The 27922-nt window shown below is 39.7% G+C and overlaps 1 protein-coding gene across 1 annotated transcript; it reads left to right on the forward strand.

The window, feature by feature from the left end:
* The first annotated feature begins 2816 nt into the window (after positions 1-2816).
* Positions 2817-4933, forward strand: LOC309503450 (uncharacterized protein). The gene is made up of 5 exons (XM_082176283.1): positions 2817-3008; positions 3091-3447; positions 3596-3723; positions 3820-3926; positions 4025-4933. Exons 1-5 carry the CDS (start codon positions 2861-2863, stop codon positions 4161-4163), a joined length of 879 nt encoding a protein of 292 aa, XP_082032409.1. The 5' UTR covers positions 2817-2860; the 3' UTR covers positions 4164-4933.
* Positions 4934-27922: the final 22989 nt, after the last annotated feature.

Genomic DNA, 27922 nt, shown 5'->3' on the forward strand with positions numbered 1-27922 from the left:
TTTTAGTCTACTGATTGCCTGGATTTTTTTCTTCTGTCAACTTCTGTCAATACCAAATTTGCTCTATGATCTTTATGATTTCTGCTAGTACCTAGAATATCTAAGTCCACTAAACTCTGGAATAGCCTTCCTGATAATGTCCGGGGCTCAGACTCACTCTCCAAGTTTAAATCAAGATTAAAGACGCATCTCTTTAGCCAAGCACCTTCAAGCCTGAAGACTTCAGATGTGGAAAACTCTGAATCAACAAGCACCAATGCTATATTTTTTATTGTCATTTTTTATTTCACAACTTGGGTTAGGGTTAGGGTTAGGGTTAGAGCTAACCCTAACCCTAACCCTAGAGCTGATTGAGACGCACCCACAGTCTCTATTGGATGGCCTACACCAAAACACAGTGTCTATAGGATGGCCTACACGTGTACTTCTATAAATTTGGTGGGAAGAACAACAAAGGCTGTTATTTGAGGTTCGACTTACTAGTCAAATCTTAAATCACAGCACCTAATTTAAAAGCTAGCTGTCATGGCCCATAACCAAATTATATCTAGCTTGTTTAATTTTATAAAATGAATGGGTTAGGACCGAATTAATTACATGATGCTGCTGCTTAAGACGTCGATTCATGCCTTCCTTTAATCCAAAAATAAATACAAAACCTAGACAGCAAATAATACAAAATGGTGATTCGTAAAAGATGTTTACAAAAATATATATTAGCGAATAAAGACAAAGAAAAATAACAGTAAACGGATAACCTGTTCTCATGAGCAGATCTTTCCTTAATCCTGATGATAAAAATAAACATGCGAGTCTTCCGGGCCTCTGCTTCCCTCGCTGAACTTACTAGATAACCACAAATGTGATCTGAGAACAAAGCCACTACCCGTTACTGATAATGACAATGAGGAACATTAAATATAAAATTGAAAACAATGAAAGCACCAAAGTCCAAATAAAACTGTAGTGAAAAGCTGGATCGCTCCAGCAAAGGGGGAGAGGGTTTTAGATCTGATCTGAAACATGATGCAGGCAGAGCAGGTTTATCATGGCTTGTAGACCAGAATTAACTTCATGTTAAAATGAGGCAGAAAAAATAAATGGTCATAAAAACTGTATTTTACATTGTTTCTTTGACAAATAAGTTGCTTGCCTTGTATTAAATAACCCGAGCAGCCGTGAGCCATTTTCAAGAAACAGCTAAAGATGCATCTTTTTCGTCAATACTCGCTGTTCTATTCTTTCTATTTATTTTTGTATTTAAAAAACAACAACCTTGTTACATGTACTGTGCTGGACAAAATGAGACTTGTCACAACACTTTGATTGCTTTTATTGTTCTCATTTGTAAGTCGCTTTAGATAAAAGCTTCTGCTAAATAATTAAAAGTAAATGTGTATCAACCAACACAAGCATACAAACACTGGCAATCTGTCAGTGAAATTCTACTCACGGAAAACAGTTCCATTGTGATTTTGTTCCTCATATTTTTGTTTGGTTGCCTCTCAGGCAAAGTCAAACATGTTTTGGCACACAATAAAGAAAAGCTTGCCTTTCCAGATAAACACCTGACAGTGAATTTTTCACTAGAGTTAAGGCTTTGTGCTTTCTGTTTGAGGTCTCTGTGAAAGTTTTAAAGCAGTCTTTTAGTGCCGCTTTCAGAGCAGTCACGTCCGTAACGGAGAACTGTCACGTCCGTAACATTGTTTTTTCCTCATAAATGCGAACACAAAAAATTTAATTAAATGAAAATGGAGACCAGTCGACCACGTCTCTACAACGTTCTCCTTGGGATAAACTAGCAACATCTTTTGAGGATGTGCACACAACGTTTCTGGAACATTAGCCAAGATTCTAAAAAATTGAACTTTACCCCGATGTCCTCACAACGTTGTCATAAAGTAATGTCACGCTGACCAAATGACGATTAACTGTCGACGTCGTCACAATGTACTGTGTTAGCTGGTAAACGGCCTCAGTACACTACCACAAGTCAAAAAAGGCAATCACATGTATGTATTATGATTTTCTATTAATAATTTCTTATTTAATGCAGAATTTTAATGCTCCTGTTTAGGCCTATTTAGGTTGGCAGCTCTGGTCTTTTCTTATCTTATCGTTATTTAACACCATTTAGATGAAAACGAAAGGCGATGTGTGAAACACACCATGTGACATATCGTGAAAGGATTTTTTTCTCTTTTTGAACACATCCTATCAACTTTAATTCATATATATATATATATATATATATATATATATGAAATGAAAACCATTTACGCTTTATTTATTTATAGCGAGTGTGTGAATTTGCATGTACAGTATGTGACAGTAGGGCCTCGTCTGACACATTTTATGTTAAGTGTTCCCTCTTTTAAAAAATACCACATGTCTTCCTCCTAAACTTAAAACTCACACAAATTTTGTACATATATTTATAGGTACTTGTTAAAGTATAGATGTCAAAATTTATGTCAAACAGTCAAGATCCAAATGATTTCAGTTGATCTCTAATTATATGGTGAAACGAGTTCTAGTTGTCGTGTAGGTCTATTAACTTCAGTATGATAACAGGCTTTGTCCATGTTAATGAAGTATATGGACAACGTCATATGCATACATCTATACACAAGACATAAATGCACAAGTACAAATAAATAGTTTTTACTGAAAAAAAAATCAGTTTTTGTCAATAGTCAGCAAAGAGGGTTTTTTTTGCTCCCTAACTGGATATCACATGATCTTGACCATAGTGGTTGTGTCTGCTGAAAGTAAAGCTCAAAAGCAGAAGTTCAGATCAGTGCAATCCACTTGAAGAAACAACTTCTAATAATCTCACATTTACTTCAGCAGACTGAATATGTCTCATGACAATATGAACATTCCCAGGAAAGATGGCATGGACAGAGAAGATGAAGAAGAGATGAATATTTATGCTAATGCTGATCCTATAAATGGTTCTGATGTCAGGACAGAAACAGAGAACTCCCAAACACCTCAAGACACAGGTACTGAGATTAATTTCATTATAACACACACATTTGAGTAATACGAGCAATTAGCGTTGATCTTCATATCTGTGGTGTTCAGGAAGTGATACTGTGAGGAACAGAAGCTCCAGAGCAGATCCAGTGTGTTTGGCTCTGCTGTGTGTTCTTCTGCTGACTGCAGTCATAGTGCTGTGTGTCTACATCAAGACAAAGAGCACTAACTACACTGAAGAGACACACCAGCTACTAACCAAGATCTCCAACTTCACAGAAGAGACACACCAGCAACAAACCAAGATCTCCAACCTCACAGAAGAGAGAGATGAGCTACTTACCAGGAACACGCAATTGACAAAAGAGAGAGATGGATTATCATCAAGTAACCTTGAGCTGATTAAACACAGAGACCAGTTAAATAAGGAGAAAAATGAACTGTCAAAAAGTATTCGTGTAAAGGGTAAAGAAAGTATATTAAAAATTAAACTTGGTTGTTTAGTTTTTTCAGGATGCATTATTAATTATTTAGGTGAAACCGGTTAAAAATAAGTTTGTAGATCAGTGTGATGAGAATAAAGTGCTTAAACCTAAACTGGTTGTGTTTACAGATGGATGGATTTACTATAAATCCAGTCTTTACTTCATTTCCTCTGAGAAGAAGAACTGGACTGAGAGCAGAAGATACTGTACAGAGAGAGGAGCCGATCTGATCATCATAAACAACAGAGAAGAACAAGTGAGTAAACTCATTTTCTGACTGGATGACAGTTTATAGGAAGAAAATTGTTAATTCTCTTTAATAACTAAATGTGTTATTGTTGCACTTTCTCAGGGTTTTGTTAAGAACATATCTGCTAATGTTATCGTCTGGACTGGTCTGACTGACCGTGATGTGGAGAACACATGGAAATGGATTGATGGCAGCACACCGAACTCTGGGTGAGAAATCACTGAATTCAACTGATTATTGTCTAATAAATGATTCTCACAGTCAGTATCATATCACACAGAAAGCAAATGCTGATCTTTAATTTCAGGCTCTGGGCGTCTGGAGAGCCAAATAGCGGAAATTACGTCAGAACGGATGAAGATTGTGCTGTAAATCATGAGCCAGGATTGGCTGATTATTCATGTAATAATGTTTTTCAGTGGATCTGTGAGGATGCCCTTTCATGATCTTCAGCCTTTACAGTATTGATTTATTTAATCTGAAAATATGAACAAACATCGTAAATGTTATTACATCTTTTTAAACTGAGTGAAATACAGTAAACAAAAAAGTTATTTAAAATATTTACAATTTTAAACTTTATTGTATGCAAATATTTTTGTATTATTTTATTTAGTTTTTTTGCATTAATTAAACCACCCCTCAGTTTCATAACTTACCCCAGATGAACAATTTTGCCCCTAACAAGTTCTTATTAAAAGTGAACTTGTTTACTAAAGCAAAAAAGTTAACGGATTAAAATAAATGATGTGATCTCTCATGAGATGAAGACTCCAGTCATATCAGTAGCTTAATGTACAGTAGCTTCTTTAGGTCTGTTCAACATGTAAATGCTTATTGTATCAACACAGTATAAAACGTTGTTGGTGAGTTGACTTCACTGAAGCTCACAAAATGATGTAGTTCATTTACACTTTTAGGCTGATAATATCAGTTGTAATAAGCCTTTCATTCTTTGAAAAATAGAAAACAATGGAAATTACTATCTTCCAACTTTTATTAATATATATATATATATATATATATATATATATATATATATATATAGAGAGAGAGAGAGAGAGAGAGAAATTAAAATAATTTATATTGTTATTGCTATATCACTTCTAGTTGCCATTTAAAGTCAGTCATGTGTCATGTGGTCTCAAATAAAGAAAGACAGCAAAAGTTATGTTTTCATTGCAGAAATCTTTTCAGTAAAAACAATTTATTTGTACTTAAGTGCATTTTTGTGTTGTGTTGTCCATATATTTGATTAATAAAGACAAAGCATGTTTTCATAATGTAGTTGATAAACTATGAACTGGAATAATCTGGATTTGAATTCTGACTGTTGTATGTTCTGACAGAGAGTTTGAAATCTTTACTTAAAAATCTTAGTTCACAGATATATGCATAAAATTCTGTTTATGAGTGAGTGTTAAGCCTGGGTTAATTAAGAGGAACGTGACGGTTTCTCTGTTGTTCTGTGTTTTACTGTGTGCTGCATTGCTTGTACGGGGAGGTAACTTGGTGGGAATTTTAAATGGATTTAGCCTGATCGTCAGTAGATTCAATCTGGCTTGCTATTGTAAGGGTGGATCTCCTGCAGGGGTTCAGGATTCAAGACTGCCGAATGACTGAAGAAACGTTTTCAGCAAGATGGTAGAAAACTGTACATTTCTTGTCTATTACCACCCACTACTACTTATACCAACGATGGAAATAAGCGCTTAATATTACTGTCAGGGACCAAGGCAGTGAGGCAAGAGGACACAGGAGACTGTTTTTCAAAAAGGGGGGTTTATTACCCAAAATATTGAAAAGTTACTGTGGCGAGGGGGGCGTGGTTTTGCGGAGTCTGTAGCGGGAGAGAGAGGACGGAGCAGAGCGGAACGTAAGTAGGTAAAATGCAGATGATAAACACCTGTGTCTGATTTCAGTAACTGGCGTGGAGAGACCGGATATAAGCCGGAGCGCGACAGAGGGAGAGAGAGAGAGACGAGCTGGGACCTTGTTGTGTGATACTGGGAGCTGAAAGAATCACTACGAGAATTCTGAGTTATTGTGTTTATTGTTGCTGTGCATGTGCACGGTGAACGTGCTTTGTGCGCACCTTCTGTTTGTTGCTAAGAAACGTGAATAAACAAGAGTCCCAGCTCAAGCCGACCCCTGTCTTCTTCCTTCCTTACCCATATTGGACTGAACCCCATCACACTGGTGCCGAAACCCGGGTGCGCAACAAACAGAAGGTGCGCACAAAGCGCGTTCACCGTGCACAGCAACAATAAACACAATAACTCAGAATTCTCGTAGTGATTCTTTCAGCTCCCAGCATCACACAACAAGGTCCCAGCTCGTCTCTCTCTCTCTCCCTCTGTCGCGCTCCGGCTTATATCCGGTCTCTCCACGCCAATTACTGAAATCAGACACAGGTGTTTATCATCTGCATTTGACCTACTTACGTTCCGCTCTGCTCCGTCCTCTCTCTCCCGCTACAGACTCCGCAAAACCACGCCCCCCTCGCCACAGTTACATATGGACCAAATTTAATAACTAGGCCTTAAAAAGAGGTCAACAAAAAACACAAGGTTAACTGAACAAAAAACTGACCTGCCACAAAGACACAGAAGGGAGCTAATATAACGGCTTGACAAAACCAAATAACATAGAAGGGGCAAACAAACTAACACTTGAGAAGTCAAGAGCTAACTAAGGACAAAATCCCCCCTGGCACATGGTGAGACATGGTATGGCCTAATGAGCTGGCTCCCGGATATAGGTCTCCTCAGCCCTTAGCCACTCCTTTCGCCCAACCAGGAAGGGACCGCCCCCAACAGGTCCAGGTAACTCAACACAAAGAAACATGTGATTAGTGCACTCCCTGTAAATCAATGTAAAGGTAAAGCAAAATAAACCAAATCAACAAACTGTATTGTGTTCGTTATTTAGATATCATAGTTTAGATGACTGTAAATAATAATCAGTGCAACAAACTAAAGAGATGAAATAATAAAACGGTAATCAAATGTTTAGAACTGAGGTGATGTTACCCTGTGTGGCCGTAGCCATCACACACTCCCCCCCTTCAGGACTCTCGCTGGTACAGCGAGACAGGTAGTCAGCTGTCTGGTTCTCTTTGCCTGGGATGTGTTGGATGCTGAAGCGGAATAGCCAGTCCCTCTTTTTCCACGGTCGAATAACGGACCTCCCTGGGGAACAGCTTTCTGCTGATGTAAGCAACAGGATGGCGGTTCTCAGGGGGCCTCTGAAGAAGCAAAGCGCCCAGACCCCTGTCGGACGCATCAGTCTGCACAAAGAAATGGTCGTTAAAGTTTGGACCATACAAAACTGGTTGCTTACTCATTGATTGCCGGATATCATAGAAAGCTGCCACGGCCTCCCCTGTCCACTGGATCTGATTGGGACTCATCCCAATCAGACCCGGTCAAGTCTGAGAGCAGAGCCGCCCCGGTGGAAAACTGCGGAATGAAGCGAAGATAGAAGCCTGCCATGCCCAAAAAGGATCTGAGTTGCTTCCTTGTTTGGGGTAAAGGACATGACTCAATGGCTTGGATCTTACTAACCTGTGGCCGTATCATCCCATTCCCAATGATATGGCACAGGTACTCAGTCTCAGATGCAGCAAAGGCACACTTTGCGGGATTTACAGTCAGCCCAGCAGCATGAAGACAGCCCAAGACGGTGCACAGATGTTCCAGATGTTGCTCCCAGCTGTCACTATACAGAACTATATCATCAAGATAGGCTGCCGCAAATGCAGAGGAATCACAAAGTACCTGGTCCATCAGCCTCTGGAAATTTGCTGGCGCCTCATGAAGGCCAAATGGGAGCACCATGAAGTGGAATAGGCCCGATGGAGTCCGGAAAGCAGTCAGCTCTCTGGATCGCTCGGTCAGTGGTACTTGCCAGTACCCTTTGCTAAGATCTAATGTGGTCAGGAATTTTGCCTTTCCCAGCCGTTCAAGCAGGTCGTCAATCCTTGGTGTTGGATAGGAGTCAAACTGAGAAACTGAGTTCAAGTACCTGAAATCAATACAGAATCTTATGCTACCATCCTTTTTCGGTACAAGGACTACCGGGTTGCACCATTCACTCTTTGAAGCCTCTATGATACCCTGGGACAGCATGAGATCCACCTCCTCCTTCAGTGCAGTCAACAGGCGCTCAGGGATCCTGTAACTGAGTCGTCTCACAGAAGCACCTTCTTTAAGGACAATATCATGTTCAACAAGGTCAGTCCTCCCAGGGTTCTCCTGGAACACTTCAAGATTACAGATGGCTCTCACCTGCTGCTGTCTGTCTTCAGAGAGATGACTGAGATCGAAGTCCACTGGAACACCATCAGAAGGTAAGTATTGCTCGTCCACTTCCTCCTCTTCCAGAATGCTTCTGACGAGCATCACCTCTGTTTTCTTTTCAGGTCGTTGCACCCATTCCTTCAGGAGGTTCACATGCAGTACTTTATTAGAACGTGACTGACCTGTGGTCAATATCCGATAGGTGGTAGGCCCAAGTTTCTTCTGGACCTCAAATGGTCCTTGCCACTTTGCCAAAAGCTTGTTGTCATCACTAGGGAGAAGCACTAGCACCTTCTGTCCAGGGCTGAAGGATCTCTGGCGGGCTGACCGATCGTACCAGAACTTCTGCTGTTTCTGGGCCTCTGCCATGTGTGACTGGGCAAGCTCGCTCATTTTCTCCAATCGGTCTCTCATCTGCACAACATAGGATACCACATTAACAGAATCCCCTCTCCCCTGGTCTCCCTCCCAACTCTCTCTCAGCAGAGAAAGAGGGCCTCTGACATCATTCCCATAAAGAAGTTCAAAGGGAGAAAAACCAGTGGAGGCTTGGGGTACTTCCCTGTGTGCAAATAACAGATATGACAGCCAGAGATCCCAGTCTGTACCACTGCTGTTCACAAACTTTCGCAGCATCTGCTTCAGTGTCTTGTTGAAACGTTCCGTCAGCCCATCCGTTTGGAGGTGGTAAGGTGTAGTTCTCAGGCTCCTGATGCCAAGTAATTGATAGACCTGCTTCAACAGAGTTGACATAAAGTTAGTTCCTTGATCAGTCAGTATTTCACGAGGGAAACCCACTCTTGAAAAAAACTGTACTAGACAAAAAGCAACAGATTTAGCTTTTATGGACTTCAATGGGAACACCTCTGGGTACTTGGTTGCATAGTCTGTTATAACCAACATGCAACGATTCCCAGCTTTACTCTTCTCAACAGGACCAACAATGTCCATCCCAAGGCGTTCAAATGGAGTGGCAATGATGGGGAGTGGTAGGAGTGGAGCTCTGGAGGGAAGGCTAGCAGATGTCATTTGACACTGAGGACAACTTTTGCAGAATTCAGCAACATCTCTACGCAGTCCCGGCCAGTGAAAATGGTGTTTAATGCGGGCTGTGGTTTTGTGCTTACCTAGGTGGCCAGCCCAGGGAACAGAATGCCCCAACCCCAGTATAGCCTCTCTGGCTGCTTGGGGGACCACTAGCTGCAATACGGATTCCTGTTGACGGTAGAGAATGCCATTTTGCAAAATGTACTCCTCTTTGCTCACGTCCAGCTCATCTCCTGGCTCCTTCTCCTTGATTTTCTGAAAAAGAGATGCTAAAGATGGATCAGATTTCTGCATGTTTATGATACTGGCTGGCATTTGAAATCCTAAAGGCAACTCTGGCTGGGTGTTAGTTTGTGACTTCACAACTGTGTGAAGGAATTTCTCCTGTCTTCTCTGCCTACGAGTTTTACGTGACTTCCTGGGTGTTGCCTCGTCACTGTAGAATGGCAAGGTACTGAGGATCTCCAGGTGCTCGTTAGTCTTCTTAGCCTGCCCCCTGGTGACAGCAGCATAGCATTTTCTGGTTTTGTCTGATTCAACAAATCAAAAAGTACTGGGAGGTCTCGTCCTAGCACAACAGGATAAGGCAATTTATCAGCTACCACAATGTTCAAGAGATATGTTTGATTGTCAACTTTGATATACATGTCAGCAGTTGAGTAACTCTTCTCATCACCATGCACACAACATATAGGGATGGTATCTCTGGTGCTGATAATATTGGTTGGTACAAATTTCCTGTGCACAAGTGTCTGATCACTCCCGGTATCAATTAAAGCTTTGAGAGCAGTTCCATTAACTTCAACATCAGCCATCTTTATAGCCTGGTCATTCTTGGAAACAGCATCCACATGAGGGCGTGGTACAACACACATCTGAGTCAGCTTTGCTGTATTTTTAGGGCACATGGGCTTTGTATGGCCTTCTATTCCACAGAGATAGCAAATTGGTTTTCTACCTGAGGGTTGCAATGGTCTGCTAAACAACTGGTTCTCCCCAGTGGGAACCTTACCCCCGCTGGCCTCTGGTTTTGGTTGGTACTGCTGAGGGGGTTTACGGCTGTCTCTTGGGGTCTTCCATGAGTTGTAGCTCCATGGCTGTCCTTTTCTCTGCGCCGCCACAAACACATCCGCTAGTTTAGCAGCCTCCATGACAGAACCTGGGTCGTGCTCTCTGATCCAAATCTGCAGCTCAGGGGACACCATTCTCCAGTATTGCTCCAGCATGATCATTTCACCAATTTCTTGTGTTGTTTTACCTTTTGGCTGGATCCACTTTCCATACAGCTCCTTGATTCGATTTGTCTCCCTTTCAATATGTTTCATTCGCATTACATCAGTCTCTGAGGCTTATGGGGAAACTCACTTTTCTCCGCATACTGAAGCCTGACTGGTTCACGTCACCAAAATGGGCAAAGCCGATTGCCTATTTAAGTCGCACAAAAAAGCCATTGAGTTTGAATTTGTTTCCTTCAGCACAAAGATCATCTTCTCAGAAGCTTTTCTACCCGCCATTGACATCAAGCCTCCTCACAGCTCGAAGCTGACTCTGCACTTCTCCCCTACGGCTTTCTGGCAAAAGCAAATTTAGCAACGTTTTTTGCTAAATGTCACACCAAGAGTGTGGATCATGCAGGGTTCCCCCCACCAGGCGCCCAGACCTTTTCCCGCTGTTAAGGCGAATCAGATTAAAAACAAACACCTTCATAAAAAGAGCATTCTTCCTCTGTTTCATGCTGCTGTAAGCGTCAACTCCCCACCACAGTACGGTGTGTGGCTCTCCAACCCTTTGCCGCCCGGAGCCAGGCTTGGGAAGCCATTCCTGGCATGCCGAATTGGGTTTTAGAGACAATAAAAAGGGTTACTTGCTCCAATTCGCTCGCAGAACGAGCGTGGAGCGAGAGCTGTATTTTTTACAGGGTGACCCATGGCTGAATCAGAGCCCTGGTCTCCTGGAAATCGCCGCACTTGTATCAGATGGGCGTGGAATTGGGCTCAGTTTACAGAAGGAAAGTAGTCTGACAAACGCCTCCAAGACTGGTTGGGGCACCCTGTGTGACGGCAGGCCGGCCTTTGGCTCTTGGACGGAGCCAATGTCAGGCTGGAACAACAACATGACAGTGGTAACCTTGTATTTAAATCACCAGGGGGGTCTCAGGTCCCATCTGCTGAACAGACTGGTGCGTTGCCACCTCCTGTGGGAACAGGACAATCTCCACTCAGTAAGAGCAATACCTTTGCCGAGCTCCATGAACATGAGAGCAGATATTCTGTCCCAGAACGGATCGCCTCGAGGAGAATGGAGACTCCACCCCCAGACGGTCCACATCATTTGGAGCATTTTCAGCCAGGTGGAAGTAAATCTTTTTTGCATCAAAAGAGAACACCCCCACCGCCCATTATTTTCAAGGGAAAAGGATGCATTAGCCCACGTTTGGGGTTAATGTGTGTTTGAGGAAGAGTCATCCATCCAGTGTTTAATGTTTCTTTCTTTTTTATTCTGTATAGTATAATAGAGCTCTTAAAGGTACAATATGCAAGAATTTTTGCCGCTAGAGGGCGCTACATTCCAAACAACAACAACGGCGTAGCTTGATGACGATGTGAATGAGCGTGGAATGATGGGAACTGTCGTTTTAAACTCCACCGTGGATGTAAATCAGTCAGACGGGAATCGAAAAATCATGTTCATGGATGAGGCTAAGTTCTATTTTTATAAATGTTGCGTTTAATGACATGCTTTTTGTGGCGAGGGGGGCGTGGTTCAGCGCGGTCTGTGATGGGAGAGAAAAGAGACGAGCAAGTAGGTCAAGTGCAAATGCACCTGTGTCTTATTGCAGTGATCGGCGTGGAGAGACCGCTTATAAGCCGCGCTGGAACGAGAGAGAGACTGGAGAGAAAATTGGACGCAGAGGAAGAAAACCGGTGGATCCAAGCTCTCATTTTTGAACTGTTTTGTGCCGTCGCGGTTGCCACAGTGAATGCGCGTTGTGCGCGGCTTTTGTTTGTTTTGCTTTATTTTAATAAAGTACGAGTCCCAGTCACGACGACGCGTCTTCTTCCTTCCTGACTCTTAAACCTCATCACACTTTTATTTCATTAAAATGAATTAACCGCAAGAAAAGTAAGGTTTAATACTTCATAGATGTTACTGTATTTGTTGAATTCATTGTTGTGATAACGCTGCGCAGTTTTACATGTTCTAAACAATTGTTGTAAAAGTACATTCGAACATGCCCACATCATTTGCCAAAATACTGATTAATCTTTATGTATAACACATGCTATGTTTATTTACATGGCCATAAACACCAGACGTGATAAACAATGTCAATAAACTAAACACAAATCTAAAGCAATAATACTTTCCTTACATAAACATAACTATTACCGAATGCTACATTTGGAAAATATAAAATTAAGCATGCTTTGTCGACAGAACCAGCTGCAATCGGTAAAGAATAATTGTGTCCCATAACGACTGCAAGAAACAAGCTAAAGTTTGTAGCTTGATAGACGCTAAAACTACAACTTTCGCATTTGTCCAGGACTCCACGCAGTACGAGCGGAAACCGAGGGTGACGCGGATATGACGCAATTGACTGGCGACTCCCAGCTCCCCCCTGCTCTAACGCCCCGTTTCCTTGGTTAAAATCGCAATTTTCTCACGATTTAAAAATAGTTGGAAACATTTGGGATATTGTAAGTAATCAACTTAACAAAATATATAACACTGGCCTTGAGATTTTGGGATATTTTAATGCAAAATTCTTACATATTGTACCTTTAAGCTATTTAGAATAGTATCATATGAGGTTTAAGACATTTGGATCATAATAAAAAAAATATGCAGAAGGTACATTATCAGAAAGTGTCCCACATTACCAGAATTCTGTCTCGTGAGGCGCTTGACAGTAGCTGAACGCCATGCCTTCTGTAAACGCTATGTTAGCTTGTGTCACGAAGTCGCTTTTCAATAACTCATGGGTAAATTTCAATGATCAACAGTCAGGTGCTGAACGGCATAGCAGGTTAACCATGGCAAGACAGGAAAAAACTCAGGAAGGCACGTTAGCAACAGCCATCTTAATGACCAACGATAGCGAAAAAATGCCTAATCTTCGTCATCAATTTGTGGTTTCTGTCAGGAGTTAATAAAGCACACTTCACCCATCTTGTTTACTCATCACTTTAATGGTTCTGAATTCCTCTTTGAAAAGAGTAGTCAATAATAAAATCCTACCCACAAACACAACAAAAGACCTGATTTTTTACCTCATACAGTAGTTTTCTGGGTCATAACATGTTAAAGAATATCAAAAAGACATTTTTGTAAGCTCGTACACTGCTGCAATAAGTTATGTATTGGAATGTTTCTTTAACTTTGTGGGCCCTATTTTAACGATCTGAAACGCAAGTATCAAGCGCGAAACGCAAGCAACTTTGTGGGCGGGTCCTGGGCACTGTTGCTATTATACCGGCGGGATAAATGACTCTTGCGCCCAACGCAAATCTAAAATGGGTTGGTCTGAAGTAGCTACATTACTCATAGGTGTGGTTTAACGTGAAATAAACCAATCAGAGCGATATCTCACATTCCCTTTAAGAACAGGCGCGCTTGTTCCATGGCGGATGGCTATTATAACGGCAGATTTGCCAGGCACACACCAGGAGCGGTTCACAGGAGCAGTTCACAGTCGAGGAGACCGACGTTCTCGTCAGGGCAGTAAAACACAGAGAAGTGACATTGGGGATGGAGAAACACACCCAAATTAACTTCGGTTAAACAGGCGTATAAAAATTTGGGTAAATGTGTAAGCTAGATTTATGCCTATTTTTTCACATCTTCATGGACACAACAATGATTTCCCTCGTGTGTTAATATTTTTCCTTGTAATAATGTATGGTTTTCTAAAAATGAGAACTGCTGTGTCTGTGTGTAGATGAGACAATCAAAGTGTATACACACGCTAAATTATGGCCAAGCATGCGCCCTTAAAATAGCATATGAATAGCATGCGCAATGCGCCACTGACTTTTGACTAGGTTTCTCCTGGTCAGTGCCGGAATTGTTTTCTAAACCTGCAAAATAGCACCAGGGAACGTTTGCGCCAGAACACGCCGCCTCTTTGCGCTGAACCGTCCCCGGGAGCACAAGTTCATTTCCTAATTTACCGACGTGCGTCTGTGGAGGGAAAAGTCCGCTGTGCGCAGGTGCAAAATAGGAATGATACATGCATCGGTGTACAAAGTCAATTGCGCTGGGTGCAAGATATGGCCCCAAGACAACTTTGTATGTCACATGTTCACACTTTGCTTTCGGTTTTCATTTAACTGGTGTGTAAAAACAAAACAAAAAAACTGGTGTTCCTACACAAAATATATATAAGAGATTGTCTGGGATTACTATGTGTTTTAGTTCTTTGATCTAGTTTTCAGTTTGTTGCTATGGTTTCTCTTTGATTTGGTTATGTGTTACACCTGTTTTTAATGCGAGTAATGTATGTGTCACCACAAAGAGTTTTAGACAATACAAACTTATTTTTGCAGTTCCTAATAAAATTACTGGCCAACTAATGAGTAATCTAAAATAAGTCTTGTAAAGAGATATGATCACTTTATATGATGAACAGGTTTTTATTTACATCTAAACAAAGAATGACACACATAGGACATCACATATGGTAATCACAGAAGACTGTTCCTCACTCAACAAACCTCTTTGTTCTTGTGCATAAGCTTCTATTGTTTACCAAATTTAATTTGTGTGTCAATCATTGAAATAAGGCAGACTGATAGAGAACATAGAAAATATCTCTCAAACCCTTTAGCATCTCTAATAGATCATGTTGATTTCTAAAATCCTGTATTTTGCCATAAAACACTGGCATATTATTAGAAAACTTTCTCTGTTACATGGCCATCATGTCCTGGAGGAAACTGAGAAGCTTGGGACCAACACCACCTAGTGGTCAAAGACTTGATTACTTTGGCCTGTTTTCATGGTCTAAAGTAGCCTGGCTAATGTCAGACCAAGTCTCATTTGAGACTTGGTCTGGGAACCACATGTTCATTTTCTCGTATTTGAGGCGTGGTTTACGAATGCCCAGAGCCGTTTATTGGGCGCTATGAATGTCTATCAAATGCGCCTGTACGTAGCTCATAGCCAATCGCTTCAATTATACCAGATGACGTATGTAGAGCGACAGAAATTCGACGAGGAAAAAGACGATGGGTCAAAGATTTATTTGTACACGATGGCGTTTAGCGAATATTACCGTTTGTGCAAGATAAACATGAGGGTAGAAGGTAACGTCGAGTCTGATGCCATGTTGGATCCATAGATATAAACAAACTGCTTTGGTGTTGTCATCGTCTTGCTGCTCCCTCCCCGTTCTGTGATTGGTTCCCTTTTTCAGGGGAAAATCTGGTCCATGGTGTCCAGGCTGCCTAGCAGCGTGAATAAAATCGCGCTGCGAGCAAGGCGGCATGGGGAAACCCAGGCTAGGTCTAAAGATGATCTGAGACAAATTATGCACATATTCACTGAACAGTTTAAGTGGAGTTGAAGTTTTTTAACTTCAATAATAAGAGGAATAATAACACAAGACTGTTGTATTTGGATATGCCTTTGATGTTTCCTGCATAATTAATTAAAACAGCTAAATGCATATTTTGATAGGTCAGTTACGTTTGACAGCATTGTGTATAAACAGTAGACGCTCATCTCACTGTCAAAAAATACTTTACCAATTTCCTGAAACCTAATTTTTTAGTTCCATTGGGGGAAAAAATCCAATTAAATTATTTTAACTGCAAGAGACTTTGTGGGACACGTGCTCTGGCATGTAGTGCACACTGGCACAACAGGTTGCAACCGAATCAACCGAAAGAGGCAAATAAAACCCTCTAACAGACTGTGTTTGATTCGCAGAACAAGAAGCAGCAGCAGACGTTCAGTCAGTCTCACTATTACAGATGGTACTCAACCAGAATGCCTATTACCGCCGCGCCAGCCACCGCGGCAAAACTACCGCGGCAAAAATAAACCAGTCGCATTTCAAAGTCATTCGCGAAATGACCGCCAGGTGGCGCAAAGGAATATTGTGCAAAACAGCAGCAATTGCTGCATTTTTTTTCAATTGCCTTAAGTGGGGTTAATGTCAATTTACAGTAAGGATGAAATACTACAACTATGGTAAACAGAATAGAACATTTTTATAAGGCCAGAAAAATAGAATAACAAATTAAAAATAGAGGCGATAACAAAACCTATATTTCATATTGTAGGCCTAGACGTCGGTGGGCGACAAGCCTATTCCCCGGGGAGCAGTGCGATGAAACACACACACACACACACACACACACACACACACACACACACACACACACACACACACACACACACACACACACACACACACACACACACACACACACACACACACACAAAACCCAAAAAATAACAAACAAAAGTAAATTATGTGTAATGAAGCTGATTATTTGTAGGCTACTATTCTATCGAGGAATGAGACGAATGAAGAGCGCTTCTCGGCTCGCTCGTGTGAGCGAACACACATTGGAACGTTTGGGCACTACGCAACGAGTGAAGTCATGGCCGAGTGGTAGAACATACGTTTCGATCATTTAGATGACACGGGTTCAAATCCCGAACCAACTTGGACTATTGTAATTTTTATATTAGCCTATTACAGTTTTTTTCGATTGCTAAACGACAGTGAGCACAACTGGAGCTACATGTGCAAAACTCTAACTACAGTCTGCACTACCAACAGTCACCTGAGCTAAACAGTTCACATCACCTGCAAAACTCATTCCATGCAACACAACTCTTAACACATGACTCAAAGCAGGCTCAGTGCAGCCAAACACTACACACAGCCCTCACTGAGATAACACACACTGTCACTCAGAACACACTGAGAGGAAAAACACTACACACACCCCTCACTGAGATAACACACACTGTCACACAGAACACACTGAGAGGAAAAACACTACACACACCCCTCACTGAGATAACACACACTGTCACTCAGAACACACTGAGAGGAAAAACACTACACACAACCCTCACTGAGATAACACACACTGTCACTCAGAACACACTGAGAGTAAAAACACTAGCATCAAACACCAATACAGAAAATACAAACTTTTCATCTTTACAGTTTGAACAATTTCAGTGACTTCATACAAAGTCATATTTTCTTCAAAGAAAAGAGTGATATTCTTTCACATGATTTATTAAAATTTTTAGAACATAACAATTCTTTAAGGTAAATGAAAATTAGCAGTTTGCTTCAGTAGTCTGTAATTTACGGAATTACAGTAATGAGAAAAAAAAAGGTAGAAACTAAAAGTACAAACTGTAATTCGAACAAATAATTGAGGGGCTAATCCTGCCTCTCTCTAGCATCAGGCCACAGGTTTTCATCAACATCACATCTAATGTTCTCTCTTGCCATGCACCTGGGGAAGAACCTTCTGGAGTGCCTTATCCATCCCTGGCAGTCCTCTGGACTCGTGTCCTCACATCCGGCACGCATCCGCTCTCTCCCTGCCACCCTTCTCCCTCCACGAACCCGTCTTCCTTGTTCCATTTCCAAAATTAGTCTTTCTGAGCTCTACCTATATATATTTATATGTATATGTATGTGTGTGTGTTCACTAACAAGTCTAAAACAAGACCCCTGCTTAGCCTTTCAGCTGAAATTGCAGTCAGCAGTGTTTGAAAGGCACAAGGCTGAAATCTATTCTGTTTTGAATGTGTGGTTCACAGTTTTGACAACAGTGTGTTAGCATTTGAACAAAGTGCTGTAAATCCACAGTGTTGTGCAGGTTGTGGTTAAAGTCATGGCATAAGTGTGTAGAGTTTTGAAAACTGTGTTCAAGCAATGAAAAACGAACTAGAGTTTGGTCCACATGAACTGCTGCTGTGCAGACTGTAGTTAGAGTTTTGCACATGTGACTCCAGTTGTGCTCACTGTCGTTTAGCAATTGAAAAAAAACTGTAATGCATTTTATTATTGATGCAGAGAGATTTGTCTAGTTCTAAAACTCACCATAGTTACACCATCATTTTTTGCTTATATTTATAAAATAAAATTACCATGCATTTCCATTTTACACTAAGGGACAAATATTATGCAATGACTTTACATCTGTAGCCTGTAATAATTCCAATCGTAATTTCAAAAGCAGTTATTTTATAGAGGAACGTTTAAACGACAAACAATAAAATCAGAACCAGTATTCTGTTACGTTCATGGTTCCAGTGGCAGTAATGCATGCACGGCTTTTCAAAATGTCACAAAGCGGTTTGAGATTGTTTTTAATGAAATATTGAAGTTTATAATTAAGTGTTTTGGCACACCACGCCGAGTGGTGCTATGCATTGTTCTAAAGCCAGGTTTTATTCTGGCATGTTGAATTAGTGTTCGACAAACGCGGCGGCGTGTTCATTTGGATTTATTTTACTCTTACAGCCAAAATAAATTAATAGTGTAACAGCTTTAACTCTGTTACCTTAGCGGTTATATATTTTCCACACCATTAGGGGGCGCTAATCATCTTTATAGATGAGTATTTAGCCAGGTAATATACCTGAAGAAGTAGGCAAGCATGTGGATAGAGGAAGCAATGGCTTTCTTGGGCTATTCCGTTTGACTTTATAAGGTCCTATGATTGAGGAATGTTTCCTTTTTGGTCAATCAGTAAGTAGTATGTTTTTCTTACAAATATTACCAAAACCAGAGTGTACATGTATTAATGTATAACTATGATATTGAGTGTGTTGAGCATTGGGCTATTCATGCTAATTGTGACCGTGTTGTCTATTTAGATGGACCTTTTTATTCCTGTGCTTTCTTACATGGATGAAAGTACTTGATTCAGCTAACTTTCTGCTTTGTGGTTTGGTGCTTGGATTATGATGCTTGGATGTTTAACATGAGCACTAGAGGGTTTGGATTGCACTTGTGGAAGACAGGAGGACACTTTTCCACCTCGGTAAAGTTGGTTTCATATTCGCACATTCGAAGCTATGCTCTCAATAACTTCCTTACGGTGTGAGCAAAATATTTCATATGAGATTATTATTATTACCTCCATGTATAACTATCTTCTTCAACTCTGTTTTCTTTTAGTGTCGATGTCTTTCAAGTCCGGAAAAAAACATTGCTCTCAATGGGTGGCGGTGACGTCAGCGATCTCCAAGGGACAGTCTTCAAATTACATTGTTTTATCAAATTCATGATATGTTTCAACATTCAAAATTGAATATCTGTATTACACACGGCACAGAAACGTTACTAAAGACGTTGAGACGAAAAAAACCGCATAGGCTACATGTCCTTCATAGATGAGACGAGTAAAATAACTGAAAACTGAGTGTATTGAGTTGAGACAGATAGATAGAACCTTTTAAACTCTACTTGTGTGATATATATATATATATATATATATATATATATATATATCAGAGAGAGGATAGGGACAGAGAGATGGGGGAGAGAGGGGAGAGAGAAAAAGAGGGAGAGGGGAGAGAGAAAAAGAGGGAGGGGGAAGGAAAATGGGAGAGAGAGAGTTTTTGTTACATAGTGTAGGCTGAGCAAATATGGGCCGAAATATTTAGTGCCCTAGTACTTCTAAAAGCCTTTTAAATGTATGTGAATTAAACGTGGCACAATGGCCTTCATCATCATATGCGAGGATTTCATATATGCTGATTGAGAACTGTTGGGACACTCCAGGCACAGTATGGCTCTGTGGGAGACCGAGTCGTTTGCACCATTGTACAGACTCATGTTAGTACCATTTGCTTCACATATGGGCTACATCCGACTACATTCTGTTTATTCATATGATATGCCATGTGTGGTCTCATCTGACAGCTTATAAACTGAAATTAAGAACTTAATAGAGATATTAAAGTATCATCAAGGTACAATTGCGCATTGAGGAGAATACTGTATGTTAATGTTCTTCTCCCCCTCTGGATCTCCAGCCATTTGCATCATCGTTGGGTTTCCTGTCGGTCGGGTTTGGTGCTGATATTCCACTCATGTTTAACAATGCTTTGCTCAGGGTATAAGAAGGAACAGTAACTGTTGAACTTGGAGAAAGGATTTAAACCCCCCACTCCCGCACACCTGTGCGTAACTGAGAAAGGCTTGTTGGGCGTCGTCGGCACAACAGTGCATAATTTGTTACAACAAAGTTTCGCAACTCTATCTCACATGCAGGCCTATGTATAATATTTAAATAAATTAATAAATTACTTTGCCTGCTTTAAAGGCTTTGAGAATATGTCCTTGTTTAATCACGATTATTTTGAAAACTAAAGTGATAACTTTCGTTTCCAGCCTTACACACACACACACACACATTGACACATACATATATGTATATATTGATACACACACACACACACACACACACACACACACACACACACAAACATACATACATACATATATATATATATATATATATATATATATATATATATATATATATATATATATATATATATATATATTATATATATATATGCATGCAACATTTGTTATTTTACATGCTTAAACATCTCCCCCACACAACAGCTTTACTATTTATGAAACATATCTTGCCGTTTTTGTTTGAACATACTGTTCCATAAGGCTTTCTAAAAATAAAGGAAAGAAAAAAACCTTACCTCAACCTGCTGCATCTGAACTACTGTACCACCCACTTCTGTCTCTTCTTTATCAATCTCTTCCCGACCTTCTTCTTCAGCAAGACTGAAGCTTTAAATTTGTCATATCAAATTAACTGGAGAACTGCATGATCGGATGAGGGCCATGCATTTTGGGGGCAGGTGCTCAAGTGAAAAAATAAGCCCTCTCATAATTATTTCTCGAAAAATAAAATTACATAGGCCTAATATTAAACACATTTTACTAGGCTACTTAAGCTATGACATAGGCTAATTAATTCAGTGTCGTCCAATCCATTTACATTAGAATTAAAATAGCTAAAACAGTGTTATATTTTTTTTCAAAATATACAATTTTAAATAAAGAAATATTTTGGAGAATGAAATGATAAGATTATAGACGAGACTAAATACACCCGTCTGGCGGCAAGTCTTAATAGGCTATATTAATGAATTAACTGATCGTTTTACTACACCGTCACTGTCCACATTGCTGAACGTGCAAGGGTAGCTTATCACTGAGCACCAATCTATTAAAATAACTGTTAAAGTGGTTGGAAAGTTTTTTTTTAGAATCCATTTATGGTTTAGGTTTTAAATAGATTACTGAAAAACTAATTAAAAAATGTTATTGCTACATTTCTAAACGGGCCCCAAACTGACTATCATTAGGCTTATTAAACACAGTATTTTATAAATTATATTATATTAATTATAAACACTGGTCTGCTTTATACGCCACTGTCGCTGTCCCGGTGCGTGGTGCTGAATACTCGAGGTCCCACTGGCCGCCAATATACATACTGCTGAACCATATAGCTCAACAGAATTAAATGTGAACCATCATACACTACAGCTTAAATATGTTTAAAAGATTTATATTACATGAGATAACACGGCGTTCAACGTAATCACTGCGGATCAGTGGTTAAAACTGTCGACTAACAACAAGAAGGACACCGGTTCGAGATCAGGCTTAGCTTAGACGTGCATCTTCATATGTTGAGATATATGCTTTCCTTCCTTGGCTTGCAAAAGACATGCAGTGATAAACTGCAGCAGCTCAACAAGCCTCGGAACATGTCTGAATACTGATGCATTCCTAATCTATATATATTCTCACGGTATGTTGTATATTTTCATATGTAATCGCAAAAAATGCAGTGTGCATTTTTGTTTGATTATTTAAAAATAATCGGTGAAATCATCAATATCTTAGAAGACGAGGGGTTTAATATAAGTGCCTAAAATACCAACAATTTGGTCCATTTTAAATAGATGTAAGAGTAATCTCCTAAACCATTTCTATAATCTGCACATGGGATGAAATCGTTTGACATTTTTGAAACATTAACTAATCTGGCACGACCTGTTCTTGATTATTTCCCCAATGTCCTTGTGAATTGTAAGACAGGTGTTTTAGTTTACAAACCTTATAAAAGAGTGTCCAGACAGAAGAAACATTCGCATGTCATCATGGGAAGATTTAAAAAAGGACACAGACAGAAAAGGAAAGATGTCTGGGCACAGGCAGGGGGAAAAGAACTTATTGTGCAAGAGCTACTAAAAGCTGAAATCCTAAAAAGTTCTCAAAAGTATGCATCACCAATTTGGTCGCAATTATGCATTGCTTTATTTGGAGAGGATACCCCCCAAAACCGTCACTGGCTATGGCTTATTTGGACATACAACAGAAAAGGTGTGAGGGACCAATTACATCGGGCCATGGCTTCCAGTACACTTTCAACCACATCTGAACCAAAGCTACTGGAGTCGGGTGATCAAATGGAAAATGAAGGTAGGCTAAGTTTTGTCCACACTATGATAATTTATTAAAATAACTAGGCTAAATAAACTTAAAAAATGTCACTCATAGACGTCAGGGTTCATCAATGCAGCATTCACTGGGAATAAATTAAGAATCAAATCTAAACACATTAAAATTAAATAAAATCATTACAACCTAAAAAGTATAGCCTACCCTAATTAAATTTTTCAAAACACCGTCAAATAGCCTACGCCTAAGCCTTTGCGCAAACTTGAGTTTAACGTGAATTGTCTATAATTAATTTGTTAATGACACTGCAAATATATTGTATAAATATCGCAAACTAAGGCATATCTGAAAAGGGGAAGGGCTATACAAATAATGTGAGTTTACTTAAGGTATGGGTAAATTCAGGTTGCTGGGACACATATTTGCCATTGAGATGACTTGGGGAAAAAATATCACAATCAACCAACCTGAATTCACCGTATACCATACTTGTTAGTCAATTTTAGGTTCCCAGAACGTTCCCAGAACCTTCCTAGAGGTTCCCTTAAGGTTAGGGGAACGTTCCAGGAACGTTCTCTTTAAAATAACCTACAGGGAACGTTCCTAGAACGTTCTTGTTTGGTTCCCAAACAAAATAACGTTCCCGCAACGTTCTGTGTTTGCTGGGCTAGCACGGTGTCACAAAACGCAAGTCAGCTATCCAGCTAGCTAACTAACCCGTTTGTTCAGTGATACACAAATTACACACACACAATAGGCTACTGTGTTGTGTGTGTGACGTTTGTGTTGTGCACTAAATACCTCAAAGATAAATAGCCACAAAAACGCAAATCTTCAACAGCATGGCACAGCACCTCAAAAGGAGACATTGCTAGATGTGTGCGAATATCGACTCGTTTCACAGCAGCGTTTGTGGCCGGCATTTGAACCGCGGCTTGTGTAGCTGCATTTACAAACCAGGATCTTACAGCAGGGGCGGTGCCAGATCATTTTTAAGCAGGTGCTGAGGGGATGCTATTGACAGGGCCCTGTGAGCTGCGCAATTTTAATGAATTAATTAATTTTAATTAATTAATTCCCCTTAATGAATCAATGTGTTGATTTATATACCCCCCCCCCCCCCCCCCCCCCAAAAAGAAAAGAAAATACATACAAATTCTTACTGACCCCAAACGTTTGAGCGGGTTTAATGCAAAAGCTTTCCATTTCAGATAAATGGGCTTTCTTTTGAATCAAAGAATCCTGAAATAAATGTAAATAACAGTTTTCAACAATGATAATAATCATATATGTTTCTTGAGAATCAAATCCTCATATTAGCTGGTTTGTAAAGGATCATGTGACACTGAAATCTGGAGTATGCTGGAAAAATCTGCTTTGATCACAAGAATAAATTACACGTTAGTATATATTCACATAGAACACAGCTGATTTAGACTGGAATAACATTTAATACTATAACTGATTTTTGTTGTATTTTTTTTATCAAATAAGCACAGCCATGGTAGAGTCTTCTTTTAAAAGCATTTAAAATCAACGACCAAATCGTACAAATTTGTACGAGTGGTTAAAAAGTGGCTAATTTGTACGAATTCTTACGACAACCATTACTCATACAAATTCGTACGATTTGTCTTAACCCACGTAATGGGTAGCCTAGGTTTAGGGGCGGGGTCAGGGGGTAGGTCATTTGAAAATATACGAATTTGGCAACTTGTAAAATATGTACGATTCAGCAAAAATGTTACAAATTTGTACGTGTGTGTATATATATATACACACGTACACACGTGTGTGTGTGTATATATATATATATATATATATATATATATATATATATATATATATATATATATATATTTATTTATTTAAACATGTTATTGTGTGCATATCCCACCTTCTGGCAGGTGCTGGACCAAAAATAAAAAAATAAAAAATTGAAAAGATTGTAATGTCCGCAACAATGCTACTTTCGTTTCGACCCTACTGGGTGTTCAGGCAAAAAAAAAAAAAAACCTTATTGTGTACACGAAGAATACCCAGTAGGGTCGAAACGTTGCCTTTTTAATTAAAATATGGGAGTAAGTAGTGTTGCGGACATTACAATCTTTTCACTGTAGGGGCCTATATAATTCCAATAGAGACAGGCATATTTTCATTTTTAAAGGCCAGTTATTCCATGGATCCAGGAGAGTCTGCATCCTGATAAAGTTCCCTTGGCCTTTGGAATAAAATCGCCCCACATTATCACAAACCCTTACCTAGAGATGCACATGGTTTTTTTTCAGTTAGCTTAGCTGGTTTGATTTGCATTGAGAGATGATCTTATGGAAAGTAGCCCATGCCAATCTCTAGGTATGGTGAAGGGTATGTGATAATGTGGGGTGATTTTAATTCCAAAGGCCAAGGGAACTTTATCAGGATGCAGACTATCCTGGATCCATGAAATAACTGGCCTTTAAAATAAACATATGCCAGTGTCTATGGGAATTTAACATAGGTGTGTCTAAACTTATGCACCCTGTATTTTAAGGAAGAACATTTTTTTTATTTAAAATAAATTTATTCACAAAGAAAATGGGTGTCCTTTATAGGTTCGAATTTCTTTTTTTAAATTAAGGCATTAAGATCAATTTCCAAAATATTATTTTTAATTCCTCTTTTTATTCAACTTTAGCAAGGGTGCCTAAACGTATGCATAGCACTGTATATACTGTTTTGAGTCGGTTTCAGCCAACGCAGATCTTGAGACGGCGCCATGTTTACGGATTTTATTTTTAGAATAACAAAAACAAACATAGGACAGGGAAAGCTCTGGCTTTGTGTCGATGTGGCCTTATAGTTTCATAAATTTTCATTTAGTTTAAATTATTTTTTATTTATGTTGATTATATGAAAAATGAAAAGCTTGAGTAAGATGCACAATTGGGAGACAAATGGAGTGGGCAGAGATGATTTTAACCATTTCATTTTTTTTTCTATTAAGCTTTTCTTTAAAGTGAATTTTGTTTTGTATTAATTGTATCTTAATTTTATTCGTCGTTTCATCAACCAATTTCATCAACCTAGTAAATAGCAGGCAATATCAGGACTTCAGGAGCTCCGTGTTGTGCGTGAACTGGAGCTCGCCTCATAAATGAACCCAAACTCATAAGCTTTGCCTCAAGTAATAGACAAATATACATTTTCATTTTCAATTGTTTTGTTTAAAAATATTTCAAGCTCTCTATAGATATTTTCCACATGTCTGTGAAGCATAAGCTGAGTTTCGGTTAATGATGAGATGGGCTCCATTCACCTGCAATGCAAGAGACCACGCCAGTGCCTCCATATCATGATAATATTGTCTGCTATATTTGTTAAATCCAGGTAATTGGTTAATGAAAAATGTATTAAAATTGATATACAATTTATACAAAACGAAATTCACTTTAAAGACTTTCTACAAAATTAAACTGAAGTGGTAAAAAATAAATCCCGTCTGACCCTTCGTCTCCTTGATTATATTGCTCATCTTACTCATGCTGTTGTTCACTTTCATAATCCACATAGATGGAAAAAAAATAACATTATAATATTTTAACAAATATGAAAATGTGTTTGTTTATGGCTACAACATCTATAGTAGCATAGTAGCATGCATACTCTATTTGTACAAATTTTGTCATAAATTAAGCATGCCGTGATTATTGAAGTTGCTTTCCCACAGGTAATGCTCTGTGTGAGAAAGAGGACATGGAGGAAAGTGTGGACTTGGAAGAGAAAAGTGTGGACTTGGAAGACATGGAACCACTCAGTGCAGCAGACGCTAAGGAACCTGGCCATGTCTCCCGGGAGACAGGAGTGTGGAGAAAAACATCCAATGCTTTTCGACAATTTTCAATCAATCTGGAAAGAAAAGTATGGGACAAAATATGTCCATTGCACAACTCCACAAAGCTCAGAAAGCCATGGAGTCACTATCTATATGACCAATTCAAACAAAAAAATGCTTGCTGCACACTTTCGTTTAAGTATCAGCACATTAAACCTTTGCTGAGCAGAAAAAAACAATCTCCATATTTGCACATTGTGGCTGTATGCACATTTAAATCATGCTCTGCCAAATATATTTTCCAAAGAAAAAATAAACCAGACAAATATTCTCAAGTGAAAATCTGGGTCACACAGAAAGGGAAAATCCATCATAAAATAGGTGAAAGAAGGTTTAGGCCAGCGACCTATACAAAACGAGGCAAAATTGCACGCTCAATGACCCATGGACCAAGTAATTTTTTTTACAGCAAGCTTGCATCAACACCCACAGAAGAGCTACTGGCTGGGAATATGAGCAGCTGCCTCAACAAAAATGTCCTTAAGGTCATAGGATCAGAGGTAAGAAGAAGCCAGAACTTCCACAGAGACATGCTGATTGATGTGCACCTCACACAGAACATTTTAAGAGAGTGTGACACATCCCACTTCAAAATGCCAGGGTACATTCAACATTTCAGCATGGACCCTTTTGGGGTCCATTTGTTTACTGAAATGGGCATCAGCATTCTTCTTGAACACCTCAGAAGAAAAAGTTCTGTGACCCTCTACCTTGATGCCACTGGGGGACTCGTCACAAAAATCCCAAATCAAGGGAAAAAAGTGCTGTATTACTCCCTTACACTTCCAGGAGGGGGTCGGGATGCACCACCTCTCCCAGTGTCTGAAATGCTTTCCAGTGAACATTCAGTTCCCCCGATTACATTTTGGCTTATGCAGTTTACACTACATTTGTCAAGATATACACAAATACACATCACTCAGGTTGAAACTGATTATAGCTGGGCTCTGATGCACAGTGTCTTACTTGCATTTAATAAAGAGAATGTAACGTCTTATCTCAACAGAGCATATGACATTTGTCATCGGAAAATTTTGCCTGCTGATTTAAAACCATTCACTGTTCTGCATATGTGCTCTGCCCATGTCTTGAAAGCAGTTCGTCAGGCAATGTTCAGACAGACAGAAGACAAGGGCTTGGTAGAGTTTGCCACATTTTGCTTTGCCAGACTGCAAAATTCAAGCACCATGCTTGAAGCCACACAGATCTTCAGGGCATTATGTACCACCCTAACAACTCCAAAATACACGAAAAGTGTTGAGGAAAGTGTTTGTGCGTTGGGTCATATCATTAACAAATCCACAGAAAAACCCACTGAAGACACTGAACTGGAGGAAAACAAGTGTGACTTTGAAGAAAAAAAACATGCAAAAACGATAATGGCCAGTTCACCTTTCACTTTGTATTTTCATAAGGTGTTGGAAGAGGCTAGGAAGCAGGAGGCACATGACATCTCTGAAAATAACCCATACTTCTGTCCGGGAATCA

Source organism: Leuciscus leuciscus, assembly GCF_965113295.1.
Source record: "Leuciscus leuciscus genome assembly, chromosome: 7".
In the NCBI taxonomy this organism is placed as follows: Eukaryota; Metazoa; Chordata; class Actinopteri; order Cypriniformes; family Leuciscidae; genus Leuciscus; species Leuciscus leuciscus.